We start from the raw sequence: 22,244 nt of genomic DNA on the forward strand, positions 1-22,244 counted from the left end.
GTACACATCAAGAGGGAATCATCAGCCTATGGATAGGCTGGCTTGACCCTGGGAGAAAAGACAGCCTCTCTGCTCTCAGGCAGACAGCTGGGCTATAAGAAACGCAGGTCAATCAAACCAAGAGTGGAACCACATGTTGGATTAAAGCCCTTCACGCAGAGCTCACCTTTCTACCTTTCTTGGTGGGGGATATATTTAGCTTGGCTCTCTCCTGGAAAGTCTGCCTCAGCACCTGCCGGACGAGGGGCTCTCGGGCAATTTGCAAGGCTACCATGTAGCGGGCGCCTTCCAGCACAGCTTCCGGTGTAGGGAACTGGCTGTGGAGAAAATGGGGGAGCTCAGCACGCGGGAGTCTTCGTCCTCACGTCCCCCTTCCTGCCTGTCAGCCACCTACTGCATGCCTACCTGCAAACATAATCCTTGGCCAGCTCCAAGGGCTCCGCAGGAAACTGCTCTGTCTCATGCCGCTGGTAGCTGTCCCGGAGGTTTTCCCCAAACTGCTCAGGAGTAAGCCCAAACTTTTTGGCCAGACCATCTAAGGCAAACAGGAGAGTAAAGGGTAAGGCAATAGGTGGGCTCTTGGCTCTTAGAATCTAGAGCAGCAATTCTCGGCACTAGACTTTAAAGGGGTCACGATGAATAGGATGTCTTACAAAGAACAAAGAAAACTGACTTTAAACATCTGATAGGTTATTATGAGGCAGAAGAAATAAAAAATTTCTATGTGACTCCTGGGCTCAGAACTAAGGTGGAAGCTACAGTTTAATAAAAGAACTTCCCAAAGATAAGCTAGACTGCCTCCCTCTGATCATGTGAGTTTCCCATTCCTTCAGGAATTTAGGGAGAGGCTGGACAATTTCTGTGGGGTGGACTGGGTCATGGGGGCAAGTGTTCATAATTGGATTGGTGATTCACTCAGATGTTCTATAAGTTGTCTTCCAACCCACCAATGACTATCAGGGAACTCCCTCTGCTCAAGGCTAAAATGCCGAGGTCACAAAGCAGCTAGCTCGCTTTTACCTAGGCCAGCGCTCTGGCAGATGGTGTACATGTCTCGGCGGGAAGCCTGCTTGAGCTCTGGCCCCCTCTGCTCCTCATCTTCTGCCTCCTCACCTTCACCTGGGAGGAAAACACAAGTTAGTGTTTTAGTTTCCAACCACTCCCCAGGATCTGACACATGGAGAGAAGCCCCCAAGGGCACTCAGCCAAGGGCATCCTTGGAGACGCACGGCCATCAAGCCTTCTGGGTTTTCTTTCCCAGCACTCACCTTCCTCATCTCCCTCTTCCCTTACACGCTTCAGCTTCTTGCGGTTGGCCTTGGCAGCATTCTGCATCTTGGGGATGTCCCGACCATAATAAAGCAGGAAATGGCTGTAGACATCTTTCAGCTCATCCATTGACTGTACATCCTTAAGCCTGGAGAGGACGTAAGACCTTGATTGTCACCAAGGAAGGGTGTACCCCAATTCTGCTACAAGAGGTCCAATTCCCATGAGGCAAGATCCCAACTAGGGTGGGTGCCTGTATTTTCCTATTATTATAGACACAATGACCCCAGATCACGACCACGGCAACCAAGGCACCTTAGAGGAGGAATATGCCAAACAAATGGTGGTTGATTGTTAGAAATGAAAACAAAAATGGAGAGGAAGGTAGGGCAGCATGTCTCTAGCAAAGTTCAGAGTCCCTGAGACAGTCCTTGTCCCTCTTCCCCAGCTTCGTGACACTGGCCACTAAAATCATCTGCCCCCACCCCCACCCCACTCTGATTCCAGGCTCATCAAGGTACGTTCTGGTTATAATTTGGTTTCCCATGTAGCTTTATACATACGGAACATGCAGATCAACAAATATAAATATCTGGTCCTTTTAATCTTTTATACCAATATGAATAACTAACATAAATTTGCCTGTCAGAAAGGTTACTTTGGTGTGTTGACAAATTGGGTTTCTATGGGATAAGCCCTGGGCTGAGAATTTTGCAAGGTTACACTGCTCCTGGGGGGCCTGCATAGGGTACCTTTCCATGTCGGTGGTGTCCAGAGCCCGAATGCCATCAGCAAGAGGTTTGTCAGGGTCAGCAGAGATTTGCTCATACTGATAAGCCTGCATCTTCTCAAACAGGCGTGTGAGGTTCTCTTTGCGGATCCTCAGCTGGGTCCACTAGGACAGGATAGGGCAGGAGTAAGGGCTGGTGTTCTGCCCTGGAGACGCAAGGCTGTTCTGTTCCTCCCCAGGAGACTCTGGGGGAAGTGTGACAGGCCTGGGGGATTTGGGCTGCCAAGAGAGCGTGGGCCCTGGTAGTAGTGGTACCCAATGCAGCCCTCGAGCCCATGCGAGGCATGGATCCGTATTACCTTCTCATCCCACTGCCACACCCTCCACAGGTCGTTGATGTGCAGCTCAGGCTCCACGTACTCCTTCCGGTAGAAGGCAATAAAAGGCACCTGGAGTGGCAAGGAGACTGCAGTCAACCCGAGGAGAAAGATCTGTATGAATCCCCTTTGCCAAAGGGACAAATAGCTCCAGGAAATTCATCAGTTTGGAAGCTGGCCCTCCCTCCCAGGCCCATCCAGGGTATGTGCTCTCCCCTCCACAGGGGAAGAAAATGCAGCAGACGGGTACACTGTTGTCTTCATCACGTCTCTTTTCGTCCTCACACTTCTTGAGCCAAGGGACCACTGCTGAGAACAGAAGGGGGCTCCCAACTTGACTTACATAGCTGCCTTTTCCTACATCCCCTCGCTGAACTTCTAACCACTAGAAATGGGCCACTAGAGCTTGAGGCACTACCTCAAAATGCTGATTTCGCATGAAACCCAGGGCCTCTTTAATCTTCTGAATTGTGCTGGGCCCTTTTCGACTGAAGCTGCTGGTTGGCTGCCCTCGGTCTAGGTAATCACAGCTTTCCTACAGTCAGAAGGGAAAAAAACAGCAACAGCTCCGTTACTTGCTTTGTCTTACCACACACAAAGCTGCTTCATGGCACAAGATGACCTTGTCAGCATACACATACACACACACACACACACACACACACACAGAGTTCTAGACTAGGAACATAGATGTTTGGGGCAGGGGAGGAGCAGCTCCTCAACTTCTGGTTCATGTAAAAAATATGGATCTTTTTTTTGGGGGGCAGGTACCTGCAGAGAAATGGTTGGTGTGGCAAAAGCATTCCTGTAGATCCAGTCAGCTTCTTCTTCTAGTTCATCATCTTCAGCCCCCTTGACTGGGATGGAGCGGAGCTGCAAGGGGTAAGACAACAGTGAGCCTGACTTTATCTTGTATCCCACGTAGGGAAAACACACACTACTTCCGACATAAATGTGGCTCTGCAAGCACACGTTTTCAGTACCTGGAAGAGGGTCATTCTGGCAAGAAGTAGGCACTTCCTATTTTGCTAAAGAAAGAGTGCCATTTCAAGAACTATAAACAACAAAAGAGTCTATCTTCCCTCCTCTAAGACTTGGACTTCCTGTACCCCCAGTCAGATGGGGTTCAAGGCTGACTTCCTAGATACCATTCTCTATCAGACTGTTGCTAGATTGTTTTTCTCCTACAACCCTTGCAGCAAAGAGGCTTAGCACAGTTGTTGACAGATCAGCAGAAAGAAAGGCTGGTGGTTTCTTACCTGGAACCTTTCAGGTAGGTCAGTGGCTCGGATTTCATTGTCCTGGTCTGTGAGGTGACTGCTTTCCAGCTCACTGGGCTCATACATTTCAAAGATGCTCCTGCGGCTCACACGTTTCTTGGTGGTCTTCTTGGGGCGAACTCGGATCTCACCCTCAGCCTCATCATCCTCGTACTCATACTCTTCCTCCAGTTCTTCGTCATACTCATTGTATTTCTCAAATTCATCGTAGTCAAAGTCCACACCAAAAATCTCCTGGGCTTCCTGCAGGGCTCTGTGGGTGAGAGCAAGAGGACTTGTCCCCGATCCTGGGAAAAGGAGTGAAATGCAGCCCCTGCACAGATCCTTTACCTGCCACAAGGGAACTACGAAGGTTAAGAGAAAGGTGCATAAAAAAGCATATTGACTATGGAATGGAGGCTTAATTGGGGAGTTATTTCTGGGTAAACTATTATTTATAGAAGATAAAAAGCCCATCTTTGGCACATGCTAGGGATCAAATAGCAACAGGGTTGATGGGTTCATATCCTGCTCAGAGGATTTGTCTTCTGCTAAGGTAGTATAATACTCCCTTAGAGCAAAATCTTCCAACAAAATTATATTTAGAAGGCCAACACATAAATGAATAAACATGGTGCTGCAGGTTTAAGAGGGAGGCTGGCGCCTTGCCCACCTGGGTCCCATGGTGGTCCTAGAATGCAGACAGCTCTCAGGGCTTCTAGGAGCAGTACGAAATCACTGCCTAGCAAAGGTTCTTTGAGGCAGGGAAGCAAATGGTGGAAAGCTTGTAATGTCCCATTTTGGGCAGAGACCTCTGACCTCTTTCCTGACTGGGTCCACTCAGATGCTATTATCACCACCTCCTACCAAACCCCACTCACGCATCTGTGTATCCGGGAAGCTTTTTCCGCCACTTAGGTTTTTTCAGAGGCTGTCCATCATCATCCACAATGAAGTCGTCAATGTCTGGGGAGGAAAGGAAAGGGTTAGTGCTCAGAGGCAGACGATGAGCCAGGACTTAAATGGCTTTAATTCCTGCTATGTGAGTGGCCAGTGAGAAGAGTTGGGAGGCTCTTTGTGTCAAATGCTGGGGGACTGTAGCTGAAAAATGGTTTTCCCCCCTTTTCCTAGGGGCTGGGAAATCCCAACACTCCCCCAAGCACTGGCTTCCCTGCCTGAGGCACATACCTGACTCTTCATCATCTTCTTCCTCCTCCTCTGGGGGGGCCACGGGGGCCTCCAGGGCCTCCTGCCCTTCTTCTCCGTCCCCATCCTGGAAGATCTCCTCTGCAATGGCTTCTTTCTCGTGTTCCTCCTTGCCACATTCCTCCTCGTCATCGTCCTCATCATCTGACATTTTTTTGACGCGTCGGTATTTTTGCTAGGGGTGGGGAAACCTGCTTCGTCAGGGGCTGAGGGGACTGGCATAAGGATGCCTGCTCTCCAGCCTCACTCCCATTCCCCACCAGGTATGCTGACCAAGGAAGACGGGAGAGAACAATTCAGTAACATTCTTTGAGGCCCAGAGCCCACCCACGAAATGCTGACAAGTCTTCTCTAATAGGCACCCAGATCTGCTGCAAATCTAGGCTCCCCAGCACATGATACGGAGCACCTTTCTGATCTTGGATGTTCAAGTTGTTGTAGATGTGCTTCCTTCCCCAGGAGTCTCTAGAGCTTTTGCCTTCACCCCCCCCCGCCCCCCCGCCCAAGGACAGAGACACAGAAGGACACTTACTCCTCTTTTGACTTTGACACCCAAATTCTCCTCAATGAGGTCAAAATCATCATCCTCCAGGCGGTCGTCAAAAGATGCTGAAGGAAACAAAGTGTTACCCACGGGGACGGGGAGGCCCCAGTTCTACTGCAACATCCTCCCCAGCCTCACTTGACTCGAGAAGAGGCCACTACTCACTGCGTTTTCTCTTCTTGTGACCAACGTCATCTTCTGAGTCACCAGAGTCACTACCCTCATCCTCCTCCCCTTCATCTTCATCATCATCGTCATTGATAAAGCCTTTCAGGTTGCCTTGCTCGTCCTGATCATCTAGGTTCTCCTCCTCCTCCTCCTCATCTGGAAAACACACGGGGCTGAGGCGTGGAGTTTGGGAAACAGGATGGGGGTGGGGCAGGACCACCTGCTTAACCGTGATTCTCCAGCTGCTCTGAACCTAATGAACTGGGTGCTAGGTTCACTCTTCAGCCTCATCTAAAAATGCAAAAACATGACCGCTGACTTAGAGCAGAAGCATCTGGAAAGGATTATCTCTTTTATTAATCGCCGCCTTTAAGGAAGATGATCTTCCTAGTTACTCTGGCTCTTCAAAATCATTACTAGAGACTTTATAGCCACCAATAACCTTTGTTTTCCTCTCAGTTTATATACTCAGTAGCTACATTCCTTCTTTGATCCTTAATTCCTTTGATAAAACTTACATTTCCCTTTCCGCTTTTAAAGCCATTTTTCATGATTTTATTCTGCTGATGACCCTAAAGGTTGGGTTTGGCCAGAGAAATAGGAAAGTGGGTGTATAAATACCAACATTGCTAGGTCTCTAAAAGGAGACGTTACATGTGTATTTATTTATTGCTTTACTGTCTGTCCTCTCTCACTATATAAACTCTGATAGCTGGTCTTTATTCTATATTCTTAGTTGTAGGCACAGAGCCTGGCATACAGCAGACAGATGCTTAGTAAATATTTTCTATCAAGGACTGAAAATTCTCAAGCTGGTACCTCATGTATGAGAACTTCTGTGCTTAGCCTGAGCTTCTCATCAGCAAGAATCCAACTATCCAAAGCTTAGCAATAGTGGGAAGAAGCCTGAGGCTGGGGCCTCCTCACCGTCATCCTCCTCTTCCACAAATTTCTTGGTGACCCGGGGCACCACGTTGCCTTCATCGTTGTACTCTTCCTCTGACTCCTCGGCCTCACTTTCCACAAAATCAGACATCGTTGCAGCTTCTCACGGCCGGCTTGAAGGAGACTAGAAAAGGAAGGGAGATGGTGATAAGAAATTAGACATGTGACTTTACAGAGGGTCCTTAAACCTTTCCACAAACATGCTTTTAGCCATGGGCCACTGCTCTGCTCATGCACTTTTCCACCTAGAGAAGACTGAGTAAGAATCAGCTCCATCGCTTCCATTTTTCATTCCTCCCCCGGTGACTCCTCTTGTGTACCTTTAAAAAGGCAACTATAACAGGACTTCTCTCTATATACACATCACCTTGTTTCTGCAAAGAGTTTTATTTCACCATATGGAGGCATGGGTGGGTAGATGAGGAAAGAAATTAATGTAGGGATAATTATATAGGTAGGGATATGATAGCAGTGAGATTATGTGACTTTCTCATCAAGAAATTTGAGAACCAGTAAGTGCCAACTTAATAACAGGCCGACACTTTTACATATACTATACCTGTATCATCTATACCTAGCTATTGACATTGACAAAAGGAAAATCTTTTTCAACAAATTAAACAACTTTTCTTGAATTTGAGCCCATGTGTGTGAGTACCAGTTGGGAGCACTTTGGTGGGGAAGGGGCCTCTTTAGAATCATAACTCTATTTTTACCATTTACCTCCACAGCAAAACAAAACAAATAAAACACTTTGAAAGAGAATTACATGGCCTATAAAATAAAGGCAACATAGTTAAATGCAAGACTGCTGAAATTAAGGATAGAAATCAAATCCTGGTCCCATCATCTACCAGGTATATAAACTTAAGCAAATGACTGAATGCATATGAATATCAATTTCTTCACCTGGAAAATGGCAATAGCACTACCTACCTTGCAGGGTAGTTGAGAATATTACATGGCACTGGGGAAAGAACTTAGTTTATTGTTTTGATAAATTTTAACTGAGTTTGAATTTGAATCCTGGGACTAATTTTCCTTAACAATCTCTAATTCTGTACTAACGAATCTTAAGTTTGTCTTCTACTTTCCTGCTTTCAGACTCATCCAAATCAGAACACGGAGCTTCTCGGGCTTTGAGTAGGACTTTAAAAAAACAGCACCCATCACACAAATTGGAACATCAAAATTCCTTTCTGGAATCCTGAAGCTGGCTGCTGATAAACTCAGCATCACCCTGTCCTGAATTACGGTTCATTGTATATATGTCTATTTTCCCCACATATAAACTTAATGGTAGTTAGAGACCAGATCCAATTGAAGGGCTAATAAAAACCACGAAAATGTAAATGGCAACGTGAGAGGCATTACAAGATACTTTGTGATTCTTTACCAGATAAACTGTATCCTTCCAGGTGCTCTGCACAAAATAGGAACTAAGTATCTTTTAAATAAATTACTTACTTTTCATATTGTTGCCAACTTCCCAATGAAAGTTGGCAAGTGGAAAGGAGAGAAGAGGGGGGTGACAGATAGCTACCTGAAATGGTCTAAGGTCTAGCAAGAGCCTTACGTTCTATGGCTCTAATTCTCCAGAAAATTACCTTTACTGATACCAACTGATATCATAACCAATAACTTAAGATTGAGCTCAAGGAAACAAAACTGAAGGTACTGAGTTCTGGTGGAAAGGGAGGGCCAATGATACGGTCTTATGTTCAGTTTTAGGCTGTTTCAGATGCCCTTCTTTTTGCACTTTATTGAATGCCTACTATGTATATACACTCTGCTAGCAGCTGGGGATTTCAAGAGAAGCAGGTTTGTTTGTTCTCAAGGAGTTGACTTCTAGTAGAAGGAGAGAGAGATGAAAATAAGGACCATAAAATAATTTTGTATATTATGACATAAGTATAGAGCAGGTACAAGAAGAGAATTAGAACAAACCCAGAACACTCACACAAAACCAACCACAACTAACATACGTCTTTCCTGGATACTTTAAGCAATTAAAAAACATAGGGCCCTGAGGAATAATATTTATCACACACTACCAAGTTCCAGACACTTAACAAATACCTATTAACCCCTACACTGTCCTATGAGTTACAGTACACTTCTCTCCATTCAATAGCAGACTCAAGAGAGATGAAGTCATTTGTTCAAGAGACACAACAACTGCAAGCACTGAGATCTGAGTTAAGGTATGTCTGACTCCAAAGTCACAGTTGTTTCTATTGTATCAGTAGTTCTCAGTGTGTCTCCTTTCTCTCATGAATGTGTACAGTGTGGTTTTCTGGAGATTAAATGATACAAAGTATCATAACAAACTGAATGCAGAAGCAGATATGAGAATTTAGCTGTATTCTATTAAGGAAGACATTAAAAAGATTTACAAGCAAACAAAACGAAAAACAATGCCACTCTTCTGACTACACTTTTTGTTTCGAAGATTATAATTGTTTTTCAGAAAAGTATTATTTATGTTAAAATGTAGTGGGCTTATTATTTCTTACCAGCTTTAAGGAGATATAAGTGACATATAACACTGCATAAGTTTAAACAGTATAAATGTTGATGTGAAATACTTGTATATTATGAATTGACTACTTTTTTGTATGGGCTCATTATTATTTAAAATGAGTACAAATAAGTTTTAATTTCTAAGCCAGTAAACATCAATACATATAAGTCTCATAAATATCAACAGATATAACTCACATAAGCAAAATGTCTTTCAAGTTTTAAATTATTTTTAAGAGTATAAAGGGTTACTGAGATCAAAAATTTGACAACTGGTATACTATACTATTATATAGGACCCGCAGAGTTGTGATATAGGAAGCCTTGGGGATAGATTGATGCCCTTTTCCCCCACAAGATCTGTATCCTTAAGGTCATATGGCTTGAGTACCGCCAAAAGCCAGTACCTAAAACGTCTGCCAATTAAATCTGGTGCTCTAATTTTAATTTTGACACTGCTCCCCCTCAACCCTGAACTGAACCATTAAAAATAGATTTGGTTACAGCAGCCCCCACACAGCTTATTTTAATTGGGCTATCAGACCCACAAACTCAGGTCTTGTAAGGCCTCAGCATCTTCACATTAAATGCCAGCTCCTGCAGACCAGATGCCCTACAGCCTACTTCACAGAGAGAAACAGACAGCCTACCTGATGACAACAGCTTTCTTCTGTCAAGGGGGGCAGCTGGTACTGTGTGCTACATGCAGCTTTCCTCCCATTCCCTCGGTTAGCAATAAAGTACGTGCTGTGCTATAGCTGGGGAATGCCTCCAATCTAGCTCACTGCCAAGCCTTCCAGTTAAGAGGTGTGCCAGAAGCAATCCTGACTTGTTGCAACTTGAGGGAGCAAGGTGTGCAGGGGGTGCTGCAGGCTGAGGCCAGCAAGCAGCAACTATTCCAGAACAAAAACACTATTTACTACTTACTATAATATCTGAGATGAGCCGCATGTAGTTTGCATTTTGTATTTAGTATTTATGCTCTTGAATTTTCCCCATATTCAGACTGTAGGTTAAATCTGCTACTGAAACGGGTCTACAAGGGGAGTGGGATGGTGAAGGGAGAAGTTCTCTCTAGGATGAAGCACAGCTGCAGTACTACTAGATGTGGCTGAAAGGGAGAGGCTGGCGGTTACCATGACATTCTCTGGAAGAGGAGTGGAGCTGGGATCAGATTGCCACAGGGGAGGCCCTCAGCAGTCCCTTCCTTTGAACAAGATGATATAGGAAGCAATTATAAAAGAAGACCAGAGCAAAAAGAAATGTCTGTTAATTCCCTCCACTGGCAGCTTTAGTTAACATTTGCATTTTTATTTTTAGGGTCAAGCTCTGTGCTGGAATTTGTGTATATAAAAATGAGTAAAATATGCTTTTTACCCTGGAGTTCACAAACTATCTCAAAAACTTGTAAATAAAGTTATGACAAAGCATGAAAATGTTATATGATGGTTATATACAGATTCTGAGCAATATTAAGAGGGAGGTCAGAGAATGCCTCAGAAAAGGTGATGCCTGAGTTGAAAGGAATTAAGATAGTCTGGAAAAAGGTAACATGAGCAAAGGCTTAAAAGTTTGAAAAGGCCTACTCGTCTGGAGAATAGCCCTGGAAGTCAGGTGTGGAGTTTAAACTACAAGACATTCTTTCTGTATGTCATCAACAAGGGCCTAGGATTATTCCAAAGGTATTTGCGAATGACTACCCAATTTGGAATCCCAATAGGAAAAAATTTAAGAAACAAAATTATTCAGAGTCCACTTAAGACAAGTATTTTTAAATTTGGGGTTCAGAACTCTGTTATGAAAAATCCTAATCACACCAAGTCAAGACGTTAAAATACAGAAAAGGTTAATTCTACCTATAATTATTTTAACATGCACACACACCATATTTATGGGAAATAACAATTTTAGAATCTTTTCAATACCAGGGTATAAAAAGGATTATCGTTCATAACGGTTAACATAATAAGTGATTTAAAAACATTAATTACCCCTTTTCTTTCCATGTTTCCTTAGGGGGAACAAGGAAAGGGCAAATGCGGGGCAGAAACAAATGAAATATGCAACCAGGTTCAGCATCCCTGCAACACTGGGAGGAACAGTTACTGAACCTTGTACCACACATGCTGGGGAACATATACAGCAGTTCCTGCTCTAGCACAGGGGTTGGCAAACTAGAGATCCAGACCTGCCATTGTAGCACAAAGCAGACACTGACAACATGTAATGAACGGTGTCACCTAGGTTGACCTAGGAGCCTTAGTTTTATGACTCCTGATCTAAAAGTACAGAGGACTTTATAAAGAATTGATGACAAAGGTACCATAGGAGCCTGTAATAGAGGACTCTAACCTGGTTTCGAGACACTTTAAATAAGAAGAGTGCTCCCTGCACGAGGCCCAAAATGTGCAGTGGCAGGAATGGTGATGGCTTGTTTGGGGAGAGAAGGAAGGGTTCGTGAGTTGGAGGCAGTCATAAGGATCTGGTAGGATAAGTTAAGATTTTGGACTCTATTTGAAAGGTGCTGGGAAGCCCCTGCAGGGTTTTAAACTGTGAATTGACTTAATTTACTTGCTAATTCAACAAATACTTATTTAATGAGTGCCTACTACATGCCAGGCATGTACAAGACAAAGTTCCTGCCTCTGGGATACCTGTATTCTGTTGCAGGAGACAAACCACAAATAATACAGACTTTGCTGTAAGGGATAGGAAAGAAATAAAGATTCTCACCTCTGAGAAAGTGAGTTTAGGTTGAGATATTAAGAATGGGTAGGATGGGGTATGCAAAGCCAGGGGAGGAGGTTCCGGGAAGAAAAGGCGGGGAAGAACTTGGCATATGGTAGGCAATGTCCAGTATGACCAGAGAATGGTGAAGGCAGCAGACTGAGATGGTAGGGCCTGCTCAAGTGGGGCTATGAAGGCCATGGAAAGCCACTGGAGCATTTTAAACAGGGAAATGACGTAATCGGACCTGACCTGATCTTGCCATGTGGAAAACAGTCTGGAAGGCGATCTGGGTGGAAGCAGGAAAAACTAAGGATACCATTATAGTAGCCCAGGCAAAAGATAATGGTGGCTTTGAACAGGATTTTAACAATGAAGATGGAGAATAGAAGACAGATTGGAAATAGAAGTGGCAGGACTTACTAATAGACTTGGGGATGAGGGTAGTAAGGGAGAAGGATCCAAGATGATTCTCAGAGGTCCGGCGTTCGTAACCATGTGGACGAGAGTACCACCTAGTGAGACAGGGAAGACTGGGTTTGGAATGCTGGGAAAATCAAAACTTTTGTTGTTAGGTTTGGGATATCTAAAAGGTATCTAAAAGCAGCGACTACACAGGCATTCTGGGCTTGAGTCTTGAACATATTGGCGAGAGGGCTGGGCTAGATGTTTAAACTTGGGAGTTGCCAGCTTTCAGATAGTAATTAAAGCCACGGGACTGAATTACCTAAAGGAAGCATGCAGAGAACCCAGGATTAAACTGTGAAGAAAAATTCAACATTTATACACTACGTAGAGAGCAAAAGTGCGTAGTAAAGGAGACTGAGGAGCAGCCAGAGAAATGGGGAAAATCCAGGAGTGAAGTGTCAAATGAAGAGAAGAAAAGAGACAGTTTCAAGAAAGGAATAAACTGTGTTGAATATTCCAGACACTGAGGAAGATGAGAACTAAGTATCTATGGGATGTGGCAATATAGAAGTTACTGGTGACCTTGATAACAGCAAATTGAACAGAGTGGTCAGAAGAGAAACCAGAGAGAAGAATGAATAAAAGCCGAAAAAGTTGACACAGGAAGAAATTTGGCTATGAAGAGATATCAAAAAGTAGGATGGTAGTTGGAGGCAGAAGAGAGGATACCAGAACATAATTTGTATGTTGATGGAATAGATTTTTATGGAGAGATAGGATTTGGTGATTGATTTTATTGGGGAATAATAGCAATATATGACACACAGGAGTCTCATCACAGTGTCATCACTGAGACCAAGAAATAGAAACAAGAGCAAATTTATTTGCCTCCAAAGATCGTATGTTTCTACCTAGGTAGGCTTCCTTATCTGCGAAGGTCTAGTGAGGGAGAGCTATAAACTATGACTGAGCTTCTCTAGATTGCACTACTTCCGGATGTGATTAATCTCTGGATGAGGTTTAAACCTCACAGGGAGTAACACTACTATGCTAATGTAATCTAGTAGCCAAACAAGCCAACTGAATAAGAATGAACTTTTGTACTGGCTGAAGGGGCGCAAGTTATGGAAAGGAGCTCTGAATTCAGAGCTGCCGGGAAAGCAATCCTACTTTTGTAATCAATACACGAAGACTTAAAAACCGGTAACTTTCAGATAAACAGTGGCACTAAATTGTTTTCCCAAAGAAATTAGTCTAATTCAAAATTGCTTATACGCTCCATATTCATGAATAGCAGCGGTATAACTAATAATACTCCCTTACCATTTCTGATATTGCTCCAGCTCAGGTTCAAGGGAGTGCCTGGAGAGAAAGGTAGAAACTGGAAGAAAATAAAATTTTGACTTACTAGCCCATTCTGAATTTTGGGGTAGGCGTTTACGGATGTAGCCATCTATAAAAACTTCTAATTTTGTTATACAACCATAGGGAAAAGATCGAATTTGGCATAGCCCTCTAGCCTCATGGTCGAGCTGCTGAAAGCTCCATAGGTATCACATCCCCAGAACAAACAATTCAATCACCTGATCCTGACTCAGAAGCCCTAGCTCCCTTCCATTTCCAATCCATTTACATGGCCCAGTTTTCAGAAGCTGCGACAGAAGAACAGGATCCCAGGAAGCCTGTTGATACAACAGGCCGCCCAATTCACGGTTCCGGGTGGCATAGGATTGGGAAAAGCCTCGAGACTGAGCAACTACCCCACTTAGCTCCTTTCCCCTCACAGAGCAAGGAAGGCCGGGGACCCCTTCTTGCCGCATACGGCTCCCCAACGCCTCTTCCCTTGCGGGACCAGGCCCTAGGAGCCTGGTTCCCCCCCTGACACATTCAAGGAGCACCCTTTCCACTCCGAACTTTACCTACCTAAAGCCCGCCGCTTCTCCGGTGTGCTTAGCCCCCACCGAGGAAAATGGAGTCGTCGAACCGAGACTGGGAAAAGATAGTACGAACCCACCGCACGGCCCCTCCGCCGCCACCGCCGCCGCTACTGCGTCAACGTGCTACGTCACTTCCGGCTCCCTGTCACTGGGAGTGGGCGGGCAATTTCTTGCTCACTTCACCCACCCGACTGTCCGGGCTTCGTCCGGGAGGCTGTGCAAACTGGCAGAAGCAGTTCGGGAGGACAGCTATCAGAACAGAGCCCGGGAACAGAGTGAGCGGATCGGAAGCAACCGGGCCTTGCCGGTTCCTCAGGCCGCTCTAGCCAAAGGAACCCTATAGACCAGACTAGGGCTTCTTCATTTCCTGCTCTCTGTGGTTCCGCCTGCAGCTTCCGGTTCCGGTGAAGGGCAGTTTTCTTCGAAGATTTGGGGCTCCGCTACGCAGCCAGCATGGCTGTGGTGTCGCTACTGTTGTTCGGGGGTTTGTGGAGTGTTGTGGGAGCGTCCAATCTGGCTGTCGTTACATGCGGTTCTGTGGTGAAGCTACTCAATACGCGCCACAATGTGCGACTGCACTCACACGACGTGCGCTACGGGTCAGGTACAGCCACCCCGGTTCGGGTGGGCTGGGAAGGCCGGGTAGGCTCCGGAGGGGGCGGGGCCTAGAGAAAATCTGAGGGGTGTGGCCTGGGAAGGTTAGGGAAGCCCCCGGGAGGTTCTCGAGGTCTGAAGGCGGGGAGTCGGAGAATTGAGTGTTAAGGCAGCTTAATCATAATACCAGCTTATATCTGGTGAGCTGCGTGCCAGGTACATACATTACATATATAATTTTCTAGATTTTTGACATTCCTACGAGGCAGAGACTATTGTTATTCTCATTTTACAGATGAGGACTCAGACTCAGAAATTTCTGAGTCGTAGGCCCAAAGCCTTGCAGTTAGTCAATGACAGAGACGGGGTTAGATCCAAATCTGTACAGGTTCAAAGCCTGCTTTCACCTGCTCCGGGCTGGCAGTACTCAGTGTGGGAGAAACAGTCATAGAGAACATGACAGTAAGTGCTGTATCTCTGAAGTCTTGAATTCCGAGAGCTCACTCTTGAATTCCAAGAGCTCACTCTTGAACTGCGACCCTCAGTTCTAACTCTTTTGCTTCTTACACTTGCTCTTCAACTTTTTACCTTTGGCCTCTTTTTACACAAACCTTACTCTTCTTATAAAGAATTTAAACAAGCACTCACTGGAATTGGAGAGGAGACTGTTTTGAGAGTTTTTAATCATTTGAAATTAAAATGCTTAGTGTGTGGGTTCATTTATAATCCGGCAATTATTTATGGGTTCATTCAGTATCGATTAATGAGTTCCTATCACGTGCCTAATATTGTTCTGGGTACAGGAGATAATGGTGGTCAGCCTGGAAGTTACAAGAAAACAAGACAAAGAGAGAAAAAAGTTAGTGAGGTATAAAAGGCCTCTAAGATGACTGCTAGATTTCTGTCTTGGATGACTGACGATGCTAATAGCTAAGAGAGGAAGAAGTTCTCTCAGATGAGGGCAAGGCTGTGGTTCCTGATTCTCAAAACCTGTCTGACCCGCTAGACTTGGAAAGGAATTGAGTTGCCTTTGTTGGGATGTCTTCATAATCCTAGCAACCATTCAGCAAACACCTACTATGTGTCTGGCCTATTACTTTTTAATTTTTTCTGGTTTCCTACTTTGGATCTACTAAATCAGAATATGGGTGGAAAGAGTCCTGCCAGTAGGAATCTGTAGGTTCAAAAAGCTCTTCAGGTGCTCTTGACAGGTAGCCAGATTTGAGAACCAGATTCAGTCTGGAGCTCAGAAGAGGGATCTGTGTTGAGCCTGAGGTAGAGTTAAGTACAGACAGTCCCTGACTTAAAATTTTTCAACTTTATGATGGTGTGAAAGCAATATGCATTCAGTAGAAACCAGCTAGGCTACGCTATGGTGTTTGATAGATTAGGTGTATTAAATATAAGTTGAGGAGCACCTGTTCAACATCATTGTATTATACAAGTGGTGGTTGAAAATGTAGGTAAATGAGATTGCCCAAGACGAACTGTGGTTCTCAATCTGCCGTCAGTTTAAATCACTTGAAAAACTTGTTGAAGCATTTATAAATGCTTCTGTCCTGACCCCCAACAAGTATTTAAGAATAAGTAGGGCTAGAGGTAGAACTCTGGGTAATCCCAAGGTTTAAGGATGGGAGAGGAAGTGGAGGGTTTAACAGACAGTGAAAAAATAGGAGCCAGAAAGTATAGACCGTGATTTAGTGAGGCGTGGCAGTGAGGACCAAGAGAACTGTAAGGCAATAACCAGACGTAAGGAGAAAGGGTTCGTTTTTTTTCTTTTCTTTTCTTTTTTTTTTAAAGATAAAAAGTACCACTAGGAGCTGAGTAGAAGAAGCAATAGAGAGAAGCTGGTAGTTTAGCTACAAACATTCACCCAGATAACTAGTATAAGACATAATGTCTTAAGTGGTAAGGGAAGTATCATTAAAAGGCTGTGGTCAGGCAGGGCCAAAGGACTGAAGGCAAAGATGGGAGGAACAGACGAGAGTACCTGAGGAAAGTGTCTGGGAAATAGGAAGTGCTCTCAAAAAATTATGTAGTGAATGAGAGGGCTAAGGAAGAGAATATCCCTGGACTTTATATGAGAAAGTGACCTATTTGGGGGAACTTGACAGAAAATAAAGCTTTGTGGGAGGCCATGTAGTAGAGTGGTTAAGAATGTGAGTTGTAGAGTCAGACCACCTAAGTTCAAACTCCAGCACTGTCTCTTGGAGTTGTGTGACCTTGGGTATACTATCCGGCCTTTCTAACACTTCAGTGTAAAATGGGGATAATAATAATACCTACCTCAGAGAATAGATGCGTGTATCAAATAAGAATATTCAGGCAAAAGGCTTAGTATCTGACACCTAGTACTAGTGCTCAGTACACATTAGGTCGCTAACAGTTACTATTTTTTTTTTACACCTGTAGCTACATGTTTAACCCAGTACCTTTTAACCTACAGAATTGTACCACTTCAGGCAGTATTAACCAAATTTAGATGATTTGAGAATACTTTTAAAATACATTGATAGAGGGGTGGCCGGTTAGCTCAGTTGGTTAGAGCGCGATGCTCGTAACACCAGGGTTGCCGGTTCAGGCCCCACATGGGCCAGTGTTAGCTGCACCGTCCCCAACTAGATTGAAACAACTACCTGACTTGGAGCTGATGGGTCCTGGAAAAACACACTTAAAATAAAAGTTTTTTTTTAAAAACAAATATATATTGATAGATCACTTACAGGAATTTGGGAGCTGTAATGGCTGCTTGGATTAAAGTTGACAGCAAATACTGGTCTCATTTTAATAGTGAAATGTTATAAAATATTGTTTTGATTGTAATTCATAGTAACCATTGAATAATGTTACTAGACATGTTAAAATTACACGATTAGGCACCTGACATTACTAGGGGCTGTATAGGCTAGCACATAACAAGTAAATGCTGCCTGTGCTTCAAAAAAACCACATACATTCATTTATTTAGTGCCCTTTGATGCAAATTCTTGGAATTTTCTGATATGGTACACTCTAAAATGTAGTTAATCATACAATAACTAACACTTCATAAATACATTTTGTATTATGTATATTTTAATGTAGAAGAAAAAAAATAATTCCATGTGTAGAGTTTCCTCCCCACCCCTCCAAGCCTGTTTTATGACATGGGGCACATTACTGACCATAGGAAAGAGGGAGCCAGCTGAGCTCACACTCCTTTTTTTTTTTGACTGCAGGTAGTGGGCAGCAGTCAGTGACAGGTGTAACCTCTGTGGATGACAGCAATAGTTACTGGAGGATACGGGGGAAGACTGCCACCGTGTGTGACAGGGGAACCCCCATCAGGTGTGGGCAGCCCATCCGGCTGACACATATCAACACTGGCCGAAATCTCCATAGTCACCACTTCACCTCACCTCTTTCTGGAAACCAGGTGAGGTGGCATCCCATGGATCACTGCTGTTCTGTGCTTTACTCAGTTGAGTTGTTTGATATCTTGGTTCTTAACCCTTTCTTTTCTAGGTATAGATGTTCTCTTTTGTGCAGACCTGGAGAATTGGCTCTTGTCTCTTAAGTGTGAAAGAAATTGTTTCTGGTCAAAAGGGAGATTTTATATCTAGATCAAATCAGGAAATGAGGAGGAAAAACAAAATAGGTATAAGCATATCATAAGTTATCTTGATGAATCCTACAATAAAGAAACCCAAAGTTTTCCAAACTTGCAATAAAAGTCATTTTTTTAAATGATGGCAACTGACTCCATTAGGAAAATAAACTAGGTACTGTGGCCACTTTCTAGCCTTGAGCTTTTGGGGCATGTGGAGTTCCTTAATGACTACTTCCCTCCCGTGTACACCCACTCTGCACATAGTTTTCCCTGTAAACGTCTTACATGAGTATGGTCAACTTGCTTTAGTTAATAAAGTAACATCGATATATTGTAATCAACTGAAGTCTATTGGTTATTCTGATTTCCTTAGTTTTTACCTACTGTCCTTTTTCTGTTCCTGGATCCCATCCAGGATCCCACATTACTTTAGTTGTTATGTCTCCTAAATGTCCTTTTGGCTGTGACAATTCTGATTCTTCTTGTTTTTGATGACCTTGACATTTTTGAGGAGTGCTGGTCAAGTATATTAGGGTTGTCCTTTGTTAGAATTTGATGTTTTTCTCATGATTAGACCAGCTTTATAAAGATTTTTGGGAGGAAAATCACAGAGGTAAAGTGCCATTTCATCAACATTGTATCAAGGATACATATTATCTACACGATTTATGACTACCGATACTGATTACCTGGTTAAAGTATTGTTTGTCAGGTTTCTCCTATAAAGTTATTCTTTTTATTTTCCTCCTTTCCATACTGTCTCTGGAAAGAAGTCACTTTGCACAGCCTACATTTAAGAAGTAGGGAGTTATGCTCCCCCTTCTTCAGGGTGCAGTAGCTACATGATTTATTTGGAATTTTTCTGTATGGGAGATTTGTCTGTCTTTCAGTTTCCCTTGTCCATTTGACATACTGCCATCAGTATGTATATGTGTGGGTGTGTTTTAACACTTCCTTATTTTCTGGCACTAAAAGATACTCTAGGCTCATCTTGCACATTTCTTGCCCCAGTCCTAGAATCGTCTATTTCTCCGAGGAGCCCTGCTTCCGTTCATCGAAGAATGATACTAGAAACCTAGATCTGGGCACTTTATGAGCTTGTTGCTATTGGGGTGTTGTTTCTTTTAGGCCTTCTCACCTGACAGAGCAAAGAAATATGTGTGTAAACATATACACACACATCTCTAAATGTTGGCACCTATAACCATCTATATTAAGTTAAATATGAGTTCTTACTGATGTCTCCAACTCTAATTGATTACCACATAGATCACTGTAGCCTCCTCCCTTTGCTTATTTGTAAATTCCCACTCTGGCAGTGAGATACCTGGCTCTACTGTCATCCATTTACTTACTTGTTCAATTCTAATATGCAAATATAGTAGTATAATTGTTAATCATGTGCAGTTGCTTTTGCCTTTAGTCTTACAAACTGTTTCCGGATGACTGGATTTGATCATTTAAAATTATATAGCTACTAGTGTGTATTTAAATTACATATTTCTGAAATAATCAGTAACTTTTTATTGTGATAGAAGCTCTGAATATTTGGCCTTAAGGGGAATGGAATTAGAAGAGGAGTGGAAAATAGAATCTGCTATAATTTGCTCAGTTAATATTTATTATTTTATTCTCATAATTATTCCGTAAAGTGATATTGTCATCATTTTATAGAGGAGGAAAATGAAGGCTCAAAGGAGTTATACGGGAAGGGATGGAGATGAGATTTAGGGTCTGCTTATGCATAGAGCCCATCCCCTTTCCAACTTATGTTTCTTACCAGGTTAGTTAAAATCTAGTTAAGAGAATGAGGCAGAAATATTCAAAGTCAGATAATAAGAGTTATAAAGTATTTTAAGACTGCAATAGAAAGTATAAGTCAAATAAAGGATTACTTGAAAAATAAGTATTTGGACCATAATCTTATGGCAACTGATTTGTGTCCTTTGTGTCTTTTTATCTTTTTTCCAGTTGAAATTATTTATTTTTAAATAACACTGGAAAGCCTCTCATTGTTCACTTTTGGGTAGCCTTATTTTGCTTCTCATTGCCTCCCTCCCCTTTCCAAGCCCATGTGTCAGCCATGCTAATGTTGTTACCATCTGTGTCTTCCAGGAAGTGAGTGCTTTTGGCGAGGAAGGTGAAGGCGATTATCTGGATGACTGGACAGTGCTCTGTAACGGGCCCTACTGGGTGAGGGATGGTGAGGTGCGGTTCAAGCATTCTTCCACTGAGGTTCTGCTGTCTGTCACAGGAGAACAATATGGTCGACCCATCAGTGGGCAAAAAGAGGTGCATGGCATGGCCCAGCCAAGCCAGAACAACTACTGGAAAGCCATGGAAGGCATCTTTATGAAGCCCAGTGAATTGTTAAAGGCAGAAGCCCACCATGCAGAGCTATGAATATAGAGGCTGTGAGCCACTGTCACCACACAGTGTTCATAGACATCTGGTGCTGCTTCACCACCCTGGGATCCCTGCCATGGGTTCCCTGGACATCGGCCATGTCACCACTGAGACGAAGATGCACGGCAGAAAACAGTGGCTGTTTGAAAGCGTCAGCCTTTCACAGTGAATTGGTTGTTCTCCCAGACTTGGGCCAGTTCTTTCTGAGTACAGGACTTGTTGGTGAAGGAGCAGATGCTTTCTATTCATATTGATAAGACAAACTGAGGGAGATAGCCCTCCTAGCTGGGAAACTTTTACTTCTCAGAAGCTCGGCATCATGGATTATTAATGTGTGACTTTTCCCCTACTTTCTTTCTCCAACATGCTAAAAAAAAGAAAAAAGAAAAAGAATTGCATTGTTAGTCACTGTGTTGTCATTTATTAGGTGTGCTTTTTCATGATCTAGTTAATCCTTGCATCCTAAGAGTTACTGCTATGACTGTTTTGAGATGCTGGGAAACTGGTGTGGGCCCTTTTAAGAGCCTTACTTGTGGGCTGGTCCAGTGGCTCAGGTGGTTGGAGCACCGCCCTCTTAACACAGGTTGCTGGTTCGATTCCCACATGGGCCAGTGAGCTGTGCACTCTACAGCTAAGATTGTCAGTGATGGCTCTCCTTGGAGCTGGGCTGCCACAGGTTGCTGTGTGCTGTCAGGAGTGGCCAGTGAAAAACAATGGCTTGAACCAGAGAGGGGGAGGCAGAAAAAGGGGGCGGGGGGAAAGAGCCTTACTTGCATTCAAGTTTTTTTCTCTACTTTCACGTCTCCTCCAGCACCTCATCTTTATTAGATTTTTGACTAATTACAGTTAAAGACCCTTAAAAAATACAGCGTAATAAATAGCTAATGAAATGTTTTACTCTGGATCTGTTACTGTAGTTGAGGAAAAGGGGTAGTAGAGCAGAAAGAGCAACATATTTACTCACTCTGCTAAATACTAATCACCATATTGCAGATCTTAACTCATTTAATCTTCACAGATATAGGGAATATATTACAGTTTTACCAATGCAGAACAGAAAAGATGAGTAGCTACCTGAATTCTTAAAGCTAGTAAATAATTTGAGGATAGGAACCCAGCTGTGTCTAGGAAATGTTCTTTTTATTACACTATAATTGTACTTAGCTCTTGGAAGATAACTTCTTTTTTGGGCAAAGGTGATATCTTTCTCTGAAAAGGTGGGTAGAAAACTTGTCCTCTGCTTACCTCATTTCTCCCTTTCTTCTGCTTGTCAATTTCAGAAAGTTTATTCCTATGTCATTCAAATGTGGCAGTGGTAAACAGTTTCTGTCATCTTCTGGATTTCAGTGACTAGCAGGCCTTTTTATTTTTAGAAACTTGCAGGTTTTTGTTTTTCCTATTTGCTTTAGGGAGGTGAGGTACAATATTTGGGGATATGGTTATCCCCCACTTTCTGCAAGTTTCATGTTATGCAACATTTCACTTATACGAAAGACCTACATTATTAGTACGGTAATGACTTTTTTCATAAAGCAAAAATTCTCCAGATTTCTTTCAGTTAT

General features: G+C 43.3%; 2 protein-coding genes across 9 annotated transcripts in view; one reads left to right on the forward strand and one right to left on the reverse strand.

The window, feature by feature from the left end:
- SUPT6H (SPT6 homolog, histone chaperone and transcription elongation factor) overlaps positions 1-14,242 on the reverse strand; it is a 29,545-nt gene extending 15,303 nt beyond the window's left edge. The window contains exons 1-17 of one of the 8 annotated variants that reach the window (XM_019731431.3): positions 14,080-14,242; positions 13,480-13,518; positions 8,274-8,346; positions 6,481-6,622; positions 5,551-5,709; positions 5,374-5,450; positions 4,824-5,016; positions 4,517-4,601; positions 3,636-3,909; positions 3,148-3,249; positions 2,795-2,911; positions 2,359-2,448; positions 2,022-2,164; positions 1,269-1,417; positions 1,021-1,119; positions 406-535; positions 167-317 (exon numbers count right to left, since the gene is read on the reverse strand). In XM_019731431.3, coding sequence (XP_019586990.1) covers positions 167-317; positions 406-535; positions 1,021-1,119; positions 1,269-1,417; positions 2,022-2,164; positions 2,359-2,448; positions 2,795-2,911; positions 3,148-3,249; positions 3,636-3,909; positions 4,517-4,601; positions 4,824-5,016; positions 5,374-5,450; positions 5,551-5,709; positions 6,481-6,589 — 1,878 coding nt within the window. In that variant the 5' untranslated portion in view covers positions 6,590-6,622; positions 8,274-8,346; positions 13,480-13,518; positions 14,080-14,242. Of the gene's footprint in view, positions 1-166; positions 318-405; positions 536-1,020; positions 1,120-1,268; positions 1,418-2,021; positions 2,165-2,358; positions 2,449-2,794; positions 2,912-3,147; positions 3,250-3,635; positions 3,910-4,516; positions 4,602-4,823; positions 5,017-5,373; positions 5,451-5,550; positions 5,710-6,480; positions 6,623-8,273; positions 8,347-12,171; positions 12,264-13,479; positions 13,538-14,079 lie in introns of all 8 variants that reach the window. The other 7 variants (XM_074320778.2, XM_019731426.3, XM_019731424.3 and 4 more) reach the window with 7 other exon arrangements.
- Positions 14,243-14,509: 267 nt separating this feature from the next.
- SDF2 (stromal cell derived factor 2) lies at positions 14,510-21,086 on the forward strand. Its single transcript, XM_019731440.3, has 3 exons — positions 14,510-14,697; positions 17,906-18,102; positions 20,392-21,086. Exons 1-3 carry the CDS (start codon positions 14,547-14,549, stop codon positions 20,677-20,679), a joined length of 636 nt encoding a protein of 211 aa, XP_019586999.3. The 5' UTR covers positions 14,510-14,546; the 3' UTR covers positions 20,680-21,086.
- Positions 21,087-22,244: the final 1,158 nt, after the last annotated feature.

This window comes from Rhinolophus sinicus, chromosome 12 (assembly GCF_057876585.1).
Source record: "Rhinolophus sinicus isolate RSI-liver-muscle chromosome 12, RSI-T2T, whole genome shotgun sequence".
Classification (NCBI taxonomy): Eukaryota; Metazoa; Chordata; class Mammalia; order Chiroptera; family Rhinolophidae; genus Rhinolophus; species Rhinolophus sinicus.